The sequence below is a fragment of the Ovis aries genome, chromosome 3, assembly GCF_016772045.2.
Source record: "Ovis aries strain OAR_USU_Benz2616 breed Rambouillet chromosome 3, ARS-UI_Ramb_v3.0, whole genome shotgun sequence".
Lineage (NCBI taxonomy): Eukaryota > Metazoa > Chordata > Mammalia > Artiodactyla > Bovidae > Ovis > Ovis aries.
In genome coordinates, this window is record NC_056056.1 from 133,363,260 (window position 1) to 133,378,302 (window position 15,043).

At 56.2% G+C, this 15,043-nt stretch overlaps 1 protein-coding gene across 1 annotated transcript; it reads left to right on the forward strand.

Moving 5' to 3' along the window:
• Positions 1 to 1,004: 1,004 nt before the first annotated feature.
• Positions 1,005 to 15,028, forward strand: SPRYD3 (SPRY domain containing 3). The gene is made up of 11 exons (XM_004006313.6): positions 1,005 to 1,101; positions 2,524 to 2,670; positions 3,641 to 3,716; positions 4,168 to 4,292; positions 4,596 to 4,731; positions 5,599 to 5,784; positions 11,813 to 11,962; positions 12,402 to 12,459; positions 13,058 to 13,177; positions 13,272 to 13,444; positions 13,716 to 15,028. The coding sequence occupies exons 1-11, from the start codon at positions 1,079 to 1,081 to the stop codon at positions 13,848 to 13,850; spliced, it is 1,329 nt and encodes a 442-aa protein (XP_004006362.1). The 5' UTR covers positions 1,005 to 1,078; the 3' UTR covers positions 13,851 to 15,028.
• Positions 15,029 to 15,043: the final 15 nt, after the last annotated feature.

The following is a 15,043-nucleotide window of genomic DNA, read 5'->3' on the forward strand; positions in this document are numbered from 1 at the left end:
CTAAATGAGGTGCAAAGAAAATGGTATAAGAATACAGAGGAGAGGGGATGTCCCCCGGTGGTCCAGTGGTCAAGACTTCACCTTCCAGTGCAGAACCTGTGGGTTCCATCCCGGGAAGAGGAGCTAAGATCCCACATGCCTCATGGCCAAAACACCAAAACACAGAAGCAACACTGTAACAGATTCAATAAAGACTTTAAAAAGAAAAAAAAAAAAGGAAATACAGAGGAGGGGGAAAAACCTTCCTACCCGGAGAAGAGAAATTTGTTAATGGGAGGAAATGGGGAACGTCCTCCCCAGAAGGGCAATAATCACCCTCCAGTAGGTGTGCGATAAAGGTCAGTACCATATCCTTCTTCCCTACTCATTATGGCCCCAGCGTAACTTTTCTTAAATCACACCAATCCCTCTGCTTTTTACATTCGAAGCTCTCTCCTGGTAGGAATGCCTTGCCCAGAATGAAGGCAAGGTGACATGAAATGGAGCCCGGGAGAATATAAAGCACACGGTAATGGTATAACTCTGGAGAACACAAAACATATGGTTAACAGGTACACACGTTATGGAGACCAGTCTCAGGGTCTGCACACGCAGACAGGATTTAATGATAAGACTCATTTCATAAGGTTGTTGAGAGGATTAAAAGGAGATTCCTTCAGAGCTCTTAGCATCACGTCTGACACGGAACTGGGGCTGAGGGAATAGTCACAGTATATGTGGGTACGCAGCGACCTTACCCGCCCGCCCCACACGGGGTGGGAGCCGCCTCTTGACCGGCCAGTCAGCGCCCGGGGCGCCAGTGCGGCGTCCAGGCCGCCACGTCGCCGCCTACCACCCTCTCGACACCCGGGTTTACCAGCCCCTACCCGGCGCTAGGTACCGGGTTCACCGGACCGCGCCCGGTCCGGCCTGCGTCCTTCGATTGGCTCCTGCAGGTGCCTGTCGTCCTCGGCTGCTTCAGATTGGCCAGAGTCGGTGCAAAGGGGGCGGGGCTCGGGGAGCGTAGGAAGGGCGGGGACCCGGATGTGTGTGGTGGCGGCGGCTGAAGAGCTAGTGCGCGGAGCTGAGAGGCCTATGGATGAGGAGGACGCGGCGGCCCCGGTAGGCGGGGATCGGGGGCGGGGTCCCGGAGGCCTCGGGTCGGTCTCCACCGAGCCTGAGGCGGGAGGCGGGAGGCGGGGGTCCTGGGCGGAGGCTTCGCAGTCAGGGGCGGGGCCTTGCGCTCTGGTCTCTGGGCTTCCTCTCTGGGGACCCTTCTCGGCCCAGTGCAGGGCCTGGGGAGTCTGGGCGTAGTCACACTGACGGGCCAGTGCTCCTTTCCCCCGGGTCTCCTCTGAGTGATCCGGGTGGAGGCGGGGCCTGGTGCGACCTCCTCTCGCTGGTGCCAAGGCTATGGGATTCTAGGCAAGCAGATGCCCCTAGGTCTGGGGCGCCAGCATCAACCTGGGGTCGAGCCCTGGCCGAGTGCCGAGGAGGCCAGTCCGAGGAGGCCAGTCCTAGGGCTACCATGCAGATGCCTACCCTCCTGAGCCACGCAGTGGCTTGTAGCTACTGCAGAAGCTTGTAATATGCGCATGGGGAGTGAATTTAGCCTAGCCGGCTTCCTAACCCCCTACTGTGTGCAGGACTCTGTCAGGCCGTGATGGAACCCTTGTCCCAGGGTTTGGAATATGGGAAGAGAAAGTAACCCCTCTTTTTGTCACTGTGGGGAAAATTCATTCACCTATGCGTTAGCACTATTGGTGGTTTAAATACCTGGGTCATCCTACTCCTCTCCATCTTCACTACTACCATCTTTGTGGATGCCATCTCTCATTAGAACAGCAGCTGCAGCCTCCTGATTAATTGTTTGCCACTCTGTTTTGCTCATCTTGTGATGAATTTACTCTCTAGCCAGCCGCCTGAATGATGTTTACAATCAGATAAGCCTTAGAAACATATCATTTCCGAGCTTAAAACCCTCCAGAGCTTTCCCCTCATACTTGGAATAAAATTCAAACTCCTTAACATGGTCTGTAGAGCATTGATCTGGCCCCTACCTTCCTTCCATCCTTTTCTGGTACATTTTTTCTGCCTCACATTCCCTGCACACCAGCCACCTGTCCTTTCTGTTTTCCTATCATGCCAGCTGCCTTGCACCTCAGGACCTGTGTTCTGGCTGTCCCCTCTGCCTGGGATGCTCTTTCCTGGGCTTGCCACATGCCAGTCACCTTTTCATCTCATAGAGTTCAACTTGTTATTCTTTCATCACGTCACTCTGCTTATTCCTGCGTTGTCTAGGTAGAATGGAAGTGCTATGAGAGTAGGCAGCCCATCCTTGTTCACAGCTGTATCCTTGGACAGCAGGAGCACATAGCGGGAGCTCAGTAAATGTTTGCTGAATCAAAGGATGAGGGTGGGGATTATTAAGGTCAATCTAGGCAACTGGCTTCAAGTCTAGAGTCCTTTCCGCATTCTGGGTAGAACCGGCTAAGGTGCTCAGGGCCCTGCTTCCTCCTTCTCAAGTCCCTTCTTCCCCGGCAGGTTTGTTCTCATGAACAAGATGGATGACCTCAACCTGCACTACCGGTTTCTGAATTGGCGCCGGCGGATCCGGGAGATTCGAGAGGTCCGGGCTTTCCGATATCAGGAGAGGTTCAAGCATATTCTTGTAGATGGAGACACTTTGAGGTGAGTTTCAGGGAGGACTTTCACATTTTCCTTTCTATGTCAGGTCTCAGAGATGAAAAGGGGCTTTTGCAGAAGCAGAGACCTGTCTACACTGCATGGGGTTGCAGTGGACTCTGGAGGCCTTTCTGATGGAGCAGTGTGCTTCTTCACCTTGCACCCCTCTGTGCCTGTGTCTCTGGGTCTCTCTGTCCTGGACTGCATTGGAAGTAGTCATGTCAGAAATGGAGGCTGCTGGGGTGTCAGGAGTTGCCCAACTGTCTTGTTGAGAGGACTCCAGTGAGTCTGTGGGATGCCTGGGTCTCCTGCCTGCATCTCTTGAGTTGGGTTTGGTGAAAGAATGACCATTTCAAAGGCAGTGGACTTCCTGTTTTTGAAAGAATGGCCTGGTAGTACGTCCTGCTCACTGCCTTCCAACTCTTTGGTTTGTGTGTTTGTTTTCTCTCTGTTTCTGGCTTGAAACTCTCCCCTGACTCCGTTGGAACTGAATTCTCTCACAGAGTTGTCACTGGAAGAGGGACAGAAGTAGTGCTATCTAGCTTGGAAACAAGAAAGTTGAGGAGTGGGGAGTGAATAACTCTTTCAATCTATGAAAGGCTTTGGTCCAGAGGATAGAGACTAACCATTCTCAAACCACTGAGGACAGAGCCAGAGGAAAAGGGCTGAAGCTGCAGCATGAAGGATTGAGGTTAGACAGGGTGTGAGACCGCCTAATAGGCAACTGAGGGAGGCTCTGCCTGCTCTTCCCCACTGGCAGTGCGTAAGCCAGGCTTACAGTGGTCTGGTATGGGTTGGACCCTTGCTGGAGGCAGCAGGTGACCTCAAGTATCTTGTTATGGTGTTTGTGCAGATGTGACCAGATGGATTCTCCTCTCTGCTGGCCCTCACAGGGTGGGGGTTGGGGACACTAAGGCGCTCCCGCAAACTCCGGGGCTAGGATGCTAATGGACCTCTCTCTTCATTTCTCCTTCAGTTACCATGGAAATTCTGGTGAAGTTGGCTGCTATGTGGCTTCTCGACCCCTGACAAAGGACAGCAATTATTTTGAGGTGATCAAGGCTATGGGTGGGTAGAGCAGGGGGTGAAATGGTTTAGCTCCAGGAAGCTCTTTTACTGGATTCTTGACGTAGTTCTTTAAACTTTCCATCAGGATTATCCTGTTGGCTGGGAAGAGGGCCCAGGATATCATGATGCCTAATCTGAGAGGCACCGTAGAGTCCTGTCACCCTGTCCCTTTGGCTCTCCTGCCCTTCACCTAGGTAGAATTTGACCCATGTCTTTTCTCACACCCTAACCCCAGCCCGGCATCTACTCCATCTCCTATCTTTTTCCATAGCTTGGAAATTACTAAGTAATTGTGGTAAAGTGGGCCCCCACTTTCCCCAGTTCGTCCTCTGGGCGTCCTTTCTCTTTGATGCCCCGCCTTCTGGCTCTTTGAGCCTCAGCCCTTTGCATGTCTGCTCCACTCCGTGCTAACTGTGCCCTGCTCTCTCCCTCCAGGTGTCGATTGTGGACAGTGGGGTCCGGGGCACCATTGCTGTGGGACTGGTCCCTCAGTACTATAGCCTGGATCACCAGCCTGGCTGGTTGCCTGACTCTGTGGCCTACCATGCTGATGATGGCAAGTGAGTTGCCTCCTGTGGCACCCAACCCCTTTTCTGCAGATTTGGGAATCTTAGATACAATGGACTGCCTCAGGGTGGCTTTGGCCATTCCTTTGCTGGCCTTGGGGTATTTTCCTAGATTTTTCTGATCAGGTCAGGAAGGTGGCCTGTTGACTCTCCTTGGAGGCTTGCAGACTTAAAGGGGCGGGTGGAGCTCATACGAGGACGTAGGTAGATGGCGTTGCAGAGTGATGGCGAGCAGGAGCACTGAGGAGAAGTTGGGAGGCCAGGCTCAGATTGTGTGTCATTCCGCCCTGTCCACAGGCTTTACAATGGCCGAGCCAAGGGTCGCCAGTTTGGGTCAAAGTGCAACTCTGGGGACCGGATTGGTTGCGGCATTGAGCCAGTGTCCTTTGATGTGCAGACTGCCCAGATCTTCTTCACTAAAAATGGGAAGCGGGTAAGTGGGGCATCCTGAGTGGGATTTAAATGCTTGAAGCAGTCCAGGGACTTGTGTGAGTGCTGTGAAAGAGTTTGCTGGCTGGGACTGGCCCAGGGTCCCCTGGGCTCATTTCCCATCTTCAGTTCAGTCTTAAATTCTCCTGGGCTCTCCTGCATGTAGAAGACCCTCCCCTCACGCAGGGGAAGCTGGGACTGTCCCCAGGTGATAGACACAGAGGGGCAAGTTTATGCAGTGGAGGAGGGGCAGCGTTTGGGGGGGGGGGACACAGAATGGGGTGATGTGGGGAAGGTTTTGAGCAGGAAGGAAGAGGGAGAGTTTATGGCCTGGCTCCGTAAGCTGGAGGTCGTCTTGGGACGTTTGACTTGAATGCTTTTGAGGATGTGTCTTCTCTGTGTTTTGTGTTCCTTGTTTCACTTCTCCTTTCTTGCCCTCTTCAAAGGCTAGTGACGGTGGAGGGCTGGGATAAGAACACATAGGAGAGACCCAGGCTGTCTTCCTTCTCCTCCCCAGCCCCACCTCCTGCCCAGGGAAATCACTTTCTCAGTTCTCTGCTGAGGGGTTTTCCTCCCTGAGCATCTATCCTGAGCTCTCTTCCTGCTGCAGTCCACACTCAACATGTACCAAAAGTATTAGGCACGTCGAGAGACTTGGCGTTTGCCTTCCAGCTCTGTGGATTGCTTGCTCAGCCAGGAGTGCTCAGCAGCTTTTTTCACACTTCTCTGTGCCTCTGTGTTGCTCTCCTGTCAGCGTGTGTGGTGATGACTGGTTGCATCATTCTCAAAAGTCCCCTTGTGAGAATTAGATGAGCCTGGGGAAAGTGAGCCAGGCGGCAGCTCCCTCCTTCCTTCCCTCCCGACAACTCAGGTGGGCTCTACCATCATGCCCATGTCCCCGGATGGGCTGTTTCCGGCAGTGGGCATGCACTCGCTGGGTGAGGAGGTGCGGCTGCACCTCAACGCCGAGCTGGGCCGCGAGGATGACAGCGTCATGATGGTGGACAGTTACGAGGATGAGTGGGGCCGGCTGCACGACGTCCGAGTCTGTGGAACCGTAAGTAAGGGGCAGTGGGCGGAGGGCGCTGGGCAGAACTCCGGGGTCCCCAGCAGCTCTTAGGATTGCTTGGAATAGACAGTGAAGACAGTGTCTTCTGTAGGGTTTTGGAAAGTGAGAGTTTGAGCAGCAGTGCCTGGCACCCTGACATGGTCCTTGCGTCCAGGTCTGTGTTCCCTTAGCCTTGGTCCTCCTCTCCCACCTTCCCTTTTGTTTGAGAGCTCAGGCTCATCACTCAACCCTGGGGAAAGCAGTGGCTCTCCTTTGCCTCTTTGGTTCCTTCAGTCCCCAGGGTGGTGCGCACTGCTGCCCTGAACGTCTGTCTGCCTTTGAGAGGCAGGGCTGACTTTGGAGAGGCTGGATGCCTGGACCTCCCTTTTGGCTTGAACCCAGCCCAGCTGGCCCAGCTTTTCATTCTCTGCCATGTGGGACAGGTGTCATCATAAATCCTACTCGTGTTGGGAGAGGTTCTTTGAGAAGTGTTTTGAATAAGCATCCATGTCAGTCTCTTTGGCCTTCCTGCATTTTATAGAGATGAGAATAGAGGCAGATGATGATTCAGTGAGAGTCCTTGACCCTCCAGAGCTAGCCTTTTCATACATCTCATCATACCCGCGTTAGTCCCCTGACTAGATTTTAAACTTGGTTGGGAAGTGTATAGACCTCAAGGGAAGGAAACTCTTCATACCTACCCTCTGTGCCTCATGCTAGCTTGGAAGTGGATGGCTGCTGAGTCAGGGGTCTGGCCCTGATCTCTAGTGGGCTGCTCGGGCCTCCCACGTGGAATTGTCCCTCTGCTGCCCTCCCGCTCCAGGCTCAACCTTTTCCTCCACCCTCTGGCCTTCTCACCCCAAGCCAGGCTGTTTTTAACTCAGTCTCAGAGAGCAAAACAGAAGCAGTGGGGGGTGGGAGTGGGTTAAGAGCAAGGCTCTCCACTTCTGGAGCGCAAGGCGCATCCAACCCAGGGAAAATGGTAGGAAGCGTGCACTCCTGCAGCTTCTCACACTCTGCACCCCCTTCTGGCCCTGGGGTCCAGGGACTGCAATGGCCACCAGCCCAGAGACCTCATATGCCCACTGCCTGATCTTCATCTCTCCTTTCTTTTCCCCTTCCACCATCATTCTGACAACATCTACAGAGTTGAAGTTGGGGCTGAGCCAGGGCGATGTTCCAGCTCTCATCCTTGACCTCTCCTCAAGAGTTTTCCTGGCACCCTTTCCCTGCCTGGACATGTCCCCACTCTGCTCCTTGCTCCTCCCAGGCAGTCTTTTCTAATTGATGTGGAATCCTGTAGATGTTTATAAATAGCCTTCCTTCCTCTCTGCCCTTCCCCCAGTGCCCTCAGGCCACGCATTTAAGAATCTTTTTTCTTTCTTAGATGTAAGCTATTGAGTTTAACTCTTCTCTTAAGCCCCAGCCCCAGCCTGGCACGGCTGGCAGGGTAGGCATGCTGTTCCCTGTGTACTTGCTCCTCTGGGGCTGCCTTGGACATGAGCCTCTTGAGGGGCGCCTCTCTTCTAGTCTTGCCAACCACCCCATCTTTCAAGTGAGGGTGACTTACCCAGTTTCTTCCAGCCCTTTGACCCACCATCCCCACTGTTGCCTCCTGGCCTCCTCCGTGTCCCTTCTGACCATCCACTGTATTTCCGATCTGGTGATCTGAGTGGTGTCAGCCTGCAGGAGCCTGGGAGAGGTCACTGGGCTGCGCCTGTGCCTCCTGTTTCTAAAGATGTCTAGTGCAGCTGCTTCTCCCCTCTGCCCTTCCTGTTTTTACGTCCCGCTCTGTGCGGAGCCCTTCCCAGGGACCTCGACCTCTGCTGTGGTTGCAGCCTATTTCTCCTGCCCTGATGATGTTCCCAGGAGAGCACCCTGTGGAACCATAAAAGTCTGGGGAGAGCTTTGATGCCATCCCGCCCAGGTTTCTCAGTGTGGAGACTGTGGGCATCCTAAGTGAAACAGTTTCTTGATGGGCAGGACATTTAGCATCCCTGGCTCCAAGACCCAAGATGCTGGTAGCTCCTCAAACCATGCCCCTCGCCCCAGCTGTGTGACTGCCCACACGTTCCCACGTATCCTCTTGTACTGCTGAGAAAACAGTCCCAGAGAAAATTAGAGACTTGATCAAATGTCACAGTGAATTAGTAGCAGAACTAAGCCTAGATATTCCTGTGACCCCTCCCCCATCTTTCCCACTGTCTGATATATGCTGCCTTCTACCCAGGCCCACTCTACTGCAACTGGTCCCTCCTGCCCCCTTCTCACAGGATGAGTCCAGAGTTCTGGGCTTAAGCCCACTTTCCCAGAGATTTCCTTGTCTAGTGTCATTAGCCGGAGAAGGCAATGGCGCCCCACTCCAGTGCTCTTGCCTGGAAAATCCCATGGATGGAGGAGCCTGGTGGCCTGCAGTCCATGGGGTCGCTAAGAGTTGGACACGACTGAGCGACTTCACGTTTCCTTTTCACTTTCATGCATCGGAGAAGGAAATGGCAACCCACTCCAGTGTTCTTGCCTGGAGAATCCCGGGGACGGGGGAGCCTGGCGGGCTGCCATCTGTGGGGTTGCACATCGTCGGACACGACGGAAGCGACTTAGCAGCAGCAGCACAGCAGTGTCATTAGCCAGTTGAGTCTTCTTGGCCACCGTGGAAGTCTTTTACCCCTGTTTCTTTCAGTTTTGTAGTGTCAGTTATCCTCTCTACTCCTTTCTCACTGGTTTTCCCCAGACAGAAGAGAGACTTCAACTCCAGACTTTTTTTTTTAACCCTAGCAATTCATTCTGAGGAGTTTCCAACATACAGAAAAGCTGAAAAAGTAGCCTAGTAAACGCCCCCTGGGTCTCCACTGCCTAGATTAACAATTGTTAATATTTAGTTGTGTTTGTTTGATCTGAGGATCTGTGTATGGACAGACCTGGCTCTTTCCAGAGGGCAGTCTGTCCCTGTTTCCTTCTGCCTTACTTTCTCCTCCCAGAGAGCACCCCCTTCCCAGAGCTGTGGGATGCTGAAGAGTTGCTGTTGCAGTGTTCTGTTCGCTCAGAGATGGGGGTTGCTGCCCCTCATCCCCATCCCCAGGCCTTGCTCAGTGTGCTTAAGTGACATGCTGAGGGCGAGGGGCAGTAGGTAGGGCTGGGGGGTGAGACTCATTCTCTGTTCCTCATTTCTGTTCATAGCTCCTCTGACAATTCCTTAGTGACAGGGCAACAGCTTTCGTACACAAAGAGGGATGAATGAGGCCCCACCCTCTCAGGGGTCCTCCCCAGACCCAACCCAGGAGGAGACCGTGTTGGGGCCTGAGCTGGCCGGTGGGAAGCCTGTTCCTGGTTCGTGTTTCAGCTGCTTCTAGGCCCTCGGGGCACTGAGCCCTCCCTAGCTCCTGTCAAGAGGGATTAGGGTCTCTGTTGGCAAGACGAGGGCGGGTCGCAGCAGGAGAGGAGGCAGAGAGTAGGTGCTGCCGGTATGAGGGAGGGGTGGGGTGCAGGAGGCTTTCTGCACTCTGGTCTGCAGCCTCTGCTCTGTGGGGGTGAACTGTTGGGCCTCTCAAGGCTTCTGTTGTGTGTAGAGGGAGGTGTAGGGGTCTTGAGAGCCTTAAGGAAAGAGTTCCCCTACCCCCACCAAAGATGTTGATAGAGGCATTGTTTGAGGAGAAAGCCTTGGGAGGAAGGCAGTTGGTCATCTGGGTGGAGTCATCTGGGGAGTATCCTAGGGAAACGGTGATGATCAGGGGCCATTCCGGTGTGGGGGAGGGGGGTAAGGGCTGAGATGAAAGATCCTTTCCTTCTTTGTGATTGGCAGTTCCAATCTTTTGTAGCTTTGGGGTGATTGTTGATGTTTAGGGAGCGCTGGAACACTGGGGTATTCTAGTATAACCCCCATTTCCTGAGCTCAGGAAAGGCCAGCGTGTGCATTTATCACCAGCGGGGGGCGGGGGGTGGGAGGGCAGACTAAGCCCTTGGCACTCAGTCACTTTGTCACCGGTTTTTGGAGATGCAGGTGGTGGTTCCTCTCCTGACTGCAAGGAACCTAGGCTTCTGGGCGATGAGGTGCTGTGCTTTCTGAGCTGCTCTGCAGGGTGGGGAGTAGGTTTTAGAGCCCTGAATTAGTGTGCTGCGTTAGTGTGTTTCATCCTCCTGGCCTTGTAGCTTAAGGAAGCCTCCCTACCCTATCCGCAGACAAAAAGGCAGCCTGCCGTCCTCAGGGCCGAGGCAGAGGGAATGGTTGGGCGGGTTTTTCCCAAGGTTCAGGATCTGGATCCGCTGTCTTTTGGCTCTGAGAATGGAGAACACTGTGTTTCCTACACTGAGGCCAGTTGGATGCTCTGGGTCAAGGGCAGCTGTGGGGTCCCCCACCCAGTTCGGCAATGCAGAGGAGAGGGTGGGCTGGGGGCTGCTCAGACTGGGTGGAGTCCATGCTAGTTAATGTGCATCAGACCCATAACCCTGCAAGCCCACCCCCAGCCTTGTGGGAGAGAGACAGTGGAGGAATTCAGGCCGAGCCGAGCCCACCCAGAGGACCAGAAGTAGAATTTAGATGGCGTGGGCCTTCACAGTACCCGGTAAATCAGAAGACCACCTGCAGGGGGCCTCTTTCTGATGGAAGAATGCAGTGTGAGATAATGGAGACTTGGCTAGGAGTGTGACATTGCGGAGCCAGGGTGCCCTGAAGTGTGTACAGTCCTGGCTGGAGGAAGGAGGGGAGAAAGGTCCAGTGATCTGCCACAAACCTCCAGCTTTCCTCCTGGTCCCCGCCTGCCTGAGGTTCTCTGGGGCGGAGGGGAGGATGGACTTGCTGTGCCAGGGTTTCGGGGCTACAGGGTGAGGGTGGGCCAGTGCCTCCCTGAAGGGGTGGCGAGGATGTGGCCTCTCCCTCTGCTGAAGACACACGGAGGCTTGGATGCTGGTCCTGGCGAGCATGATGCCTTTCCTGTTCAGGCAGGAGTTCTTTGTGGGGTGAGAGGCCAGTGTCCCACCCAAGGCTTGCCAGGGAGAAGTGGAGGAGGTCCCCAGGGAGTGAGTTTTCTTCAGGGCCAGAAGGGTGGGAGGGTAGAAGAAAGTCTTGAGGGGCAGTTTGGCTAATTAAAAAGGGATTAAGGAATCCCAGGTGATGCTGAGGGTGGGGGACAGACGGGACAGGGTTGAGTCATGGCCCCACTATTACCATGACAACTGATAAATAAATCCTCCCAGATTGGGGGTTGCCGCCCCGTCTTGCCCAGGCAGGATCACTGGGGCTGAGGAGCCCCAGGAGCCCATCAGTCAGCTCCCCTCCACACCCCTGCTCCAGCTTGAAAGAGCCAGAGCCGCGAGGGGCTGGGAGCAGGAATGCCTGCCTTTCTAGCCCTGCTCCACCTGCCCCCCTCCCTCACACTGAATTCAGGAGCAGAGCTGGTCGGTCTCTGGCTCCCCAGCACCTCCCCAACAGCTACAAACAGCTCTTTTCAAAGCCAAGTACAACAAAGACCTTGACAAACGGTATCAGTCCTATCCCAGGCAGAACTGGCTTCTGAGCTGTCTCCCCTCCCCAAGACCTCTGGACTTGGCCCCTAACCTCTGCATTCTCCTCGGCCTCCCAAGGCACCCTGAGAAAGCCGGCAGGCTGCTTCTTAGCCTAGCCTTTGCTTCTCTCTTCTCTGTGTTCAGGGCCCCTGGGTGGCCCTTTCCGGGCAGGCACGGTGACCCGAGGGAAGAGATGGCCGAAAGAGCCCTGTGTGGTCCTGGCGCCCAGCCACTGGGATCTTGGGGCTGCTCTCCTGTCTCCCCACAGCAAGGAGAGGGTCCTTGGCTCAGTAGGCAGGTGGGTGCAGTCTTGAGCAGGGGCTCAGCCCTCAAGCTCCTGCTGCAGCCTCCACTCCCCTGCCCCATCCCTGTTCTCCCCTGCCTGCTGGGAGCACCGAGTCCCGCCTTGTGCCTCCAGCACCACTTCCCTTTCAGTGGGCTTTCTGTAAGAGACAGGAAACTGGTCCCCAGACAGCCTTGGAACCAGGTTTCTAGGGGGGTGTCAGCCTGGCCCCCACCCCTGGCTCTCTCCCCACAGCTGCTGGAGTACTTGGGCAAGGGCAAGAGCATCGTGGACGTGGGGCTGGCCCAGGCCCGGCGCCCACTCAGCACCCGTAGCCACTACTTTGAGGTGGAGATCGTGGACCCTGGAGAGAAATGCTACATCGCCTTGGGGCTGGCCCGGAAGGTGGGCACTAATGCTGGCTTTCTGCCCCGGGGGGATGCTCAGCTCTGGGGCTTCTGGTCTAGAGCTGGGAGCTCCTAGGGAGGTGAAGGGGCCCGGCTGCAGAGAGGGGTCTTAACCTGAGACAGAAAGGTCATATATGTTTGCTGTGTAAGGGTACAGACTCCCAGTCACCTCGGGGCTGACAGAGGGTTGTGAGCCTACCACACACACACACCAGGGCCTAGATGGGGGGTGAGGGCACCCCACAACTCAGGCACCCCAGCACCTTCTCACTCTGCCCCCACCCCCTGCAACCTCCAGTGCCTGAAGGTGTGAGCCTGTCGGGGTGGGAGCAGCCATCTGGGTTGTAGCTTGTTCCAGACGGTGAGGGTTCAGATGCCACTCTCCCATCTTCTTTTCTGCGTGGTACCACAGCTTTCCTTTTTTCACGTTGGCATAGGATTATCCCAAGAACAGGCACCCTGGCTGGAGCAGAGGGTCTGTGGCTTATCATGCAGGTGCGTGAGGGGCTGCCCTGGGGGAGCAGGGGCTGTGGGGGTGGGGGGTGCAGGGACACCCATTTTCCAGACCCCGCACTAGGGGCCTCTCCTCCAGCATCTGACCTGAGAGACTCCCCTGCTGCCCCCTGCTGTCCCCTTCCCAAGCTGCTACTGCTTGCTCCTCTGTTTTCCCTCCCAGCCTGACAAGCCAGGGGAGCAGAACAGGGGCGGGGAAGCTGGGCCCAAACTGGACATTCCAGGCCTCTGAGTTGGCTCCCTCTGCTCCCTTCCTGCAGATTCTGCATTTTCTTCCTTTGACTGGTTCGATTTCCTTGCGGGCTTTCTTTAGGAAGGACGAGCCTTGAGTTCCTGGTCCCGCCTCTCCCTCCCCTCCGAGGCCCCTCTCCGCTCTCTGATCGGCTCCCAAGGGAGCCCCCCTCAGCCCTTTGCGGGGACAGACGTGTGTCTCTCTTCTGGCGCCCGCATTGTCTCTCCTCCCTTCCTTGGGGCCAGAAAGGGAAGGAGGGGCACTTGGGCTTCCGACGGGCGCGTGCTCTGGGGGTGTAGGGTATCAGCCCTTCCTGCAGGTGCGTGTAGTCTCCCCTCCTCCCAACAGACGACGGGAAGATCTTTCATGGCAGCGGCGTGGGGGACCCCTTTGGGCCACGCTGTTACAAAGGGGACATAATGGGCTGTGGAATCATGTTCCCCCGGGACTACATTCTGGACAGTGAGGGTGAGTGGGGGTATCCGTGGCCAACCTGGCTGGCCGGGCAGAGGGTGGGTTCTGCGGGCAGAACCGCAGGAGCTCAGGTTTCCTGGCCTCTTAGGTGACAGCGACGACAGCTGTGACACAGTGATCCTGTCCCCGACTGCCCGAGCTGTGCGGAATGTCCGGAATGTCATGTATCTGCACCAGGAAGGGGAGGAGGAAGAGGAAGAGGAGGAAGAGGAAGACGACGGGGAGGAGATAGAGCAAGAACACGAGGGCAAGAAGGTGGTGGTGAGCGCGGGGGTCTGGGTCTGGGGCTGGGCCAGGGCTGGCGTCCCTGCGGAAGAGGGGGCGGGACCTGGGGAGGGGGCGCAGGCTTGCCGAGTGGGGAGGCTGGCCGAGAGGCTGGTTTCCGGCCTCTGGACGCCCTCTCGTGGTCACCTCCTGCATCGCCCTCCGTCTCCTGCAGTGGCGGGAGTTGGGAAGGATGGGGTTCAGGCCTGTGTAGCCCCAGCATCAGGCAGAGCCTGCTGCCCATCCCACTCTCCTCCTCCACCCCTAGGTTTTCTTCACTCGGAATGGCAAGATCATTGGGAAGAAGGATGCTGTTGTACCTTCTGGGGGCTTCTTCCCCACCATTGGGATGCTGAGCTGTGGGGAAAAAGTCAAAGTGGATCTGCACCCCCTGAGTGGCTAGGCCTTCTCCCGGACCTGCCCCTCCCCTCTGTCCCCTCCCTTTGCAGAACCAGGTACCCAGTTCCTGACTCCCCATGGATCTGCCTACCCAGCAGGCCCCAGGGGGCATGTCGGCCCTACCAAATCAGGCCCCTGCCAAGCTCCTCCATGCCCACATTTCTGCCCCAGGGCTGCCCCAGTTGTCAGTCTGTGGGCGAGAGACCCTGGTTGGACAGGAACAGGCCCGAAGCGTGTGCGCTATGGCCAGGTCCCCTTGGTTTGGGGCGTGGGCGCGCCCCCTTCCGCACTGGCCCTCGTGAGGGGAGAGGAGTGAGTGCTTCTGTCTCAGCTGCTGTTGGGCCTAAGGCTTGAGAGGGTGGAGCCGGACACCCCCTCCCCGTTTACCGGGGTTCCTGGGGCAGCTGTCTTCTGTTCCCTGTCCTCGTCATTGTGTGAACCAGTTGCTGCTCTCACCCCCCTGGCTGGGCTGGGGGGGCTCTCTAGGGCCCTCGCTCTCCTTCACTGAATGCTGTCCCTAGAAGACTACTTGAGGGCCTCTCTTGTCTCCCCCCAGAGCCAGCTTCCTCCCTCACGACCTGCTGGGGCACCATGGTCCCCCGAGAACCCCCATCTCTGGCTCCCCCAGCTGTATACACGTAGATGGTACCCATGGCACGTATAGAGAGGGGCTGTCAGGTCCCGGAATGGAGCCTTTGCTCCTGTCTCCCTCTGGGCCTCCTCAGCTCACCTGTGGCACCTTTGTCTCTAGTTCCTGAGGATGCAGGTTGAGACCCCAAAGCCTCTCCCACATGGTGAGGGCAGGGCCCCAGAGCCCAGTGAGAGCCCATGCTCCGCTGCCCCACCCGCACCCTGCTTGCTGCCTGTGCCAGTTGCCTGTTTTGCTTCAGTGTTTGATCTAGCACTTACACGTGTCCTCCCCCACCAAGCCCTCCAGTCTCCTAGCCTCTTGACCCTGACTCCTGCCCACACTGTGGCTTCCGGGAGGGAGAGGGAGCAGGAGCCGTTGGCCTTGGTTTGGGGAGAGTGGGCAGGGCTTTAGGGGAAGCAGTGAGCTGTTGTACTGCGGGGGCCTCCACTTTGGCCCTCCCTTCAGGCCCTGCACTATGATGTATGAAATGTATGTACAGACCAGAGATGTTTATACAGCCAATAAAGATGGAGTTTCCATATTTATCAGTACAGCCGGGACAGGGG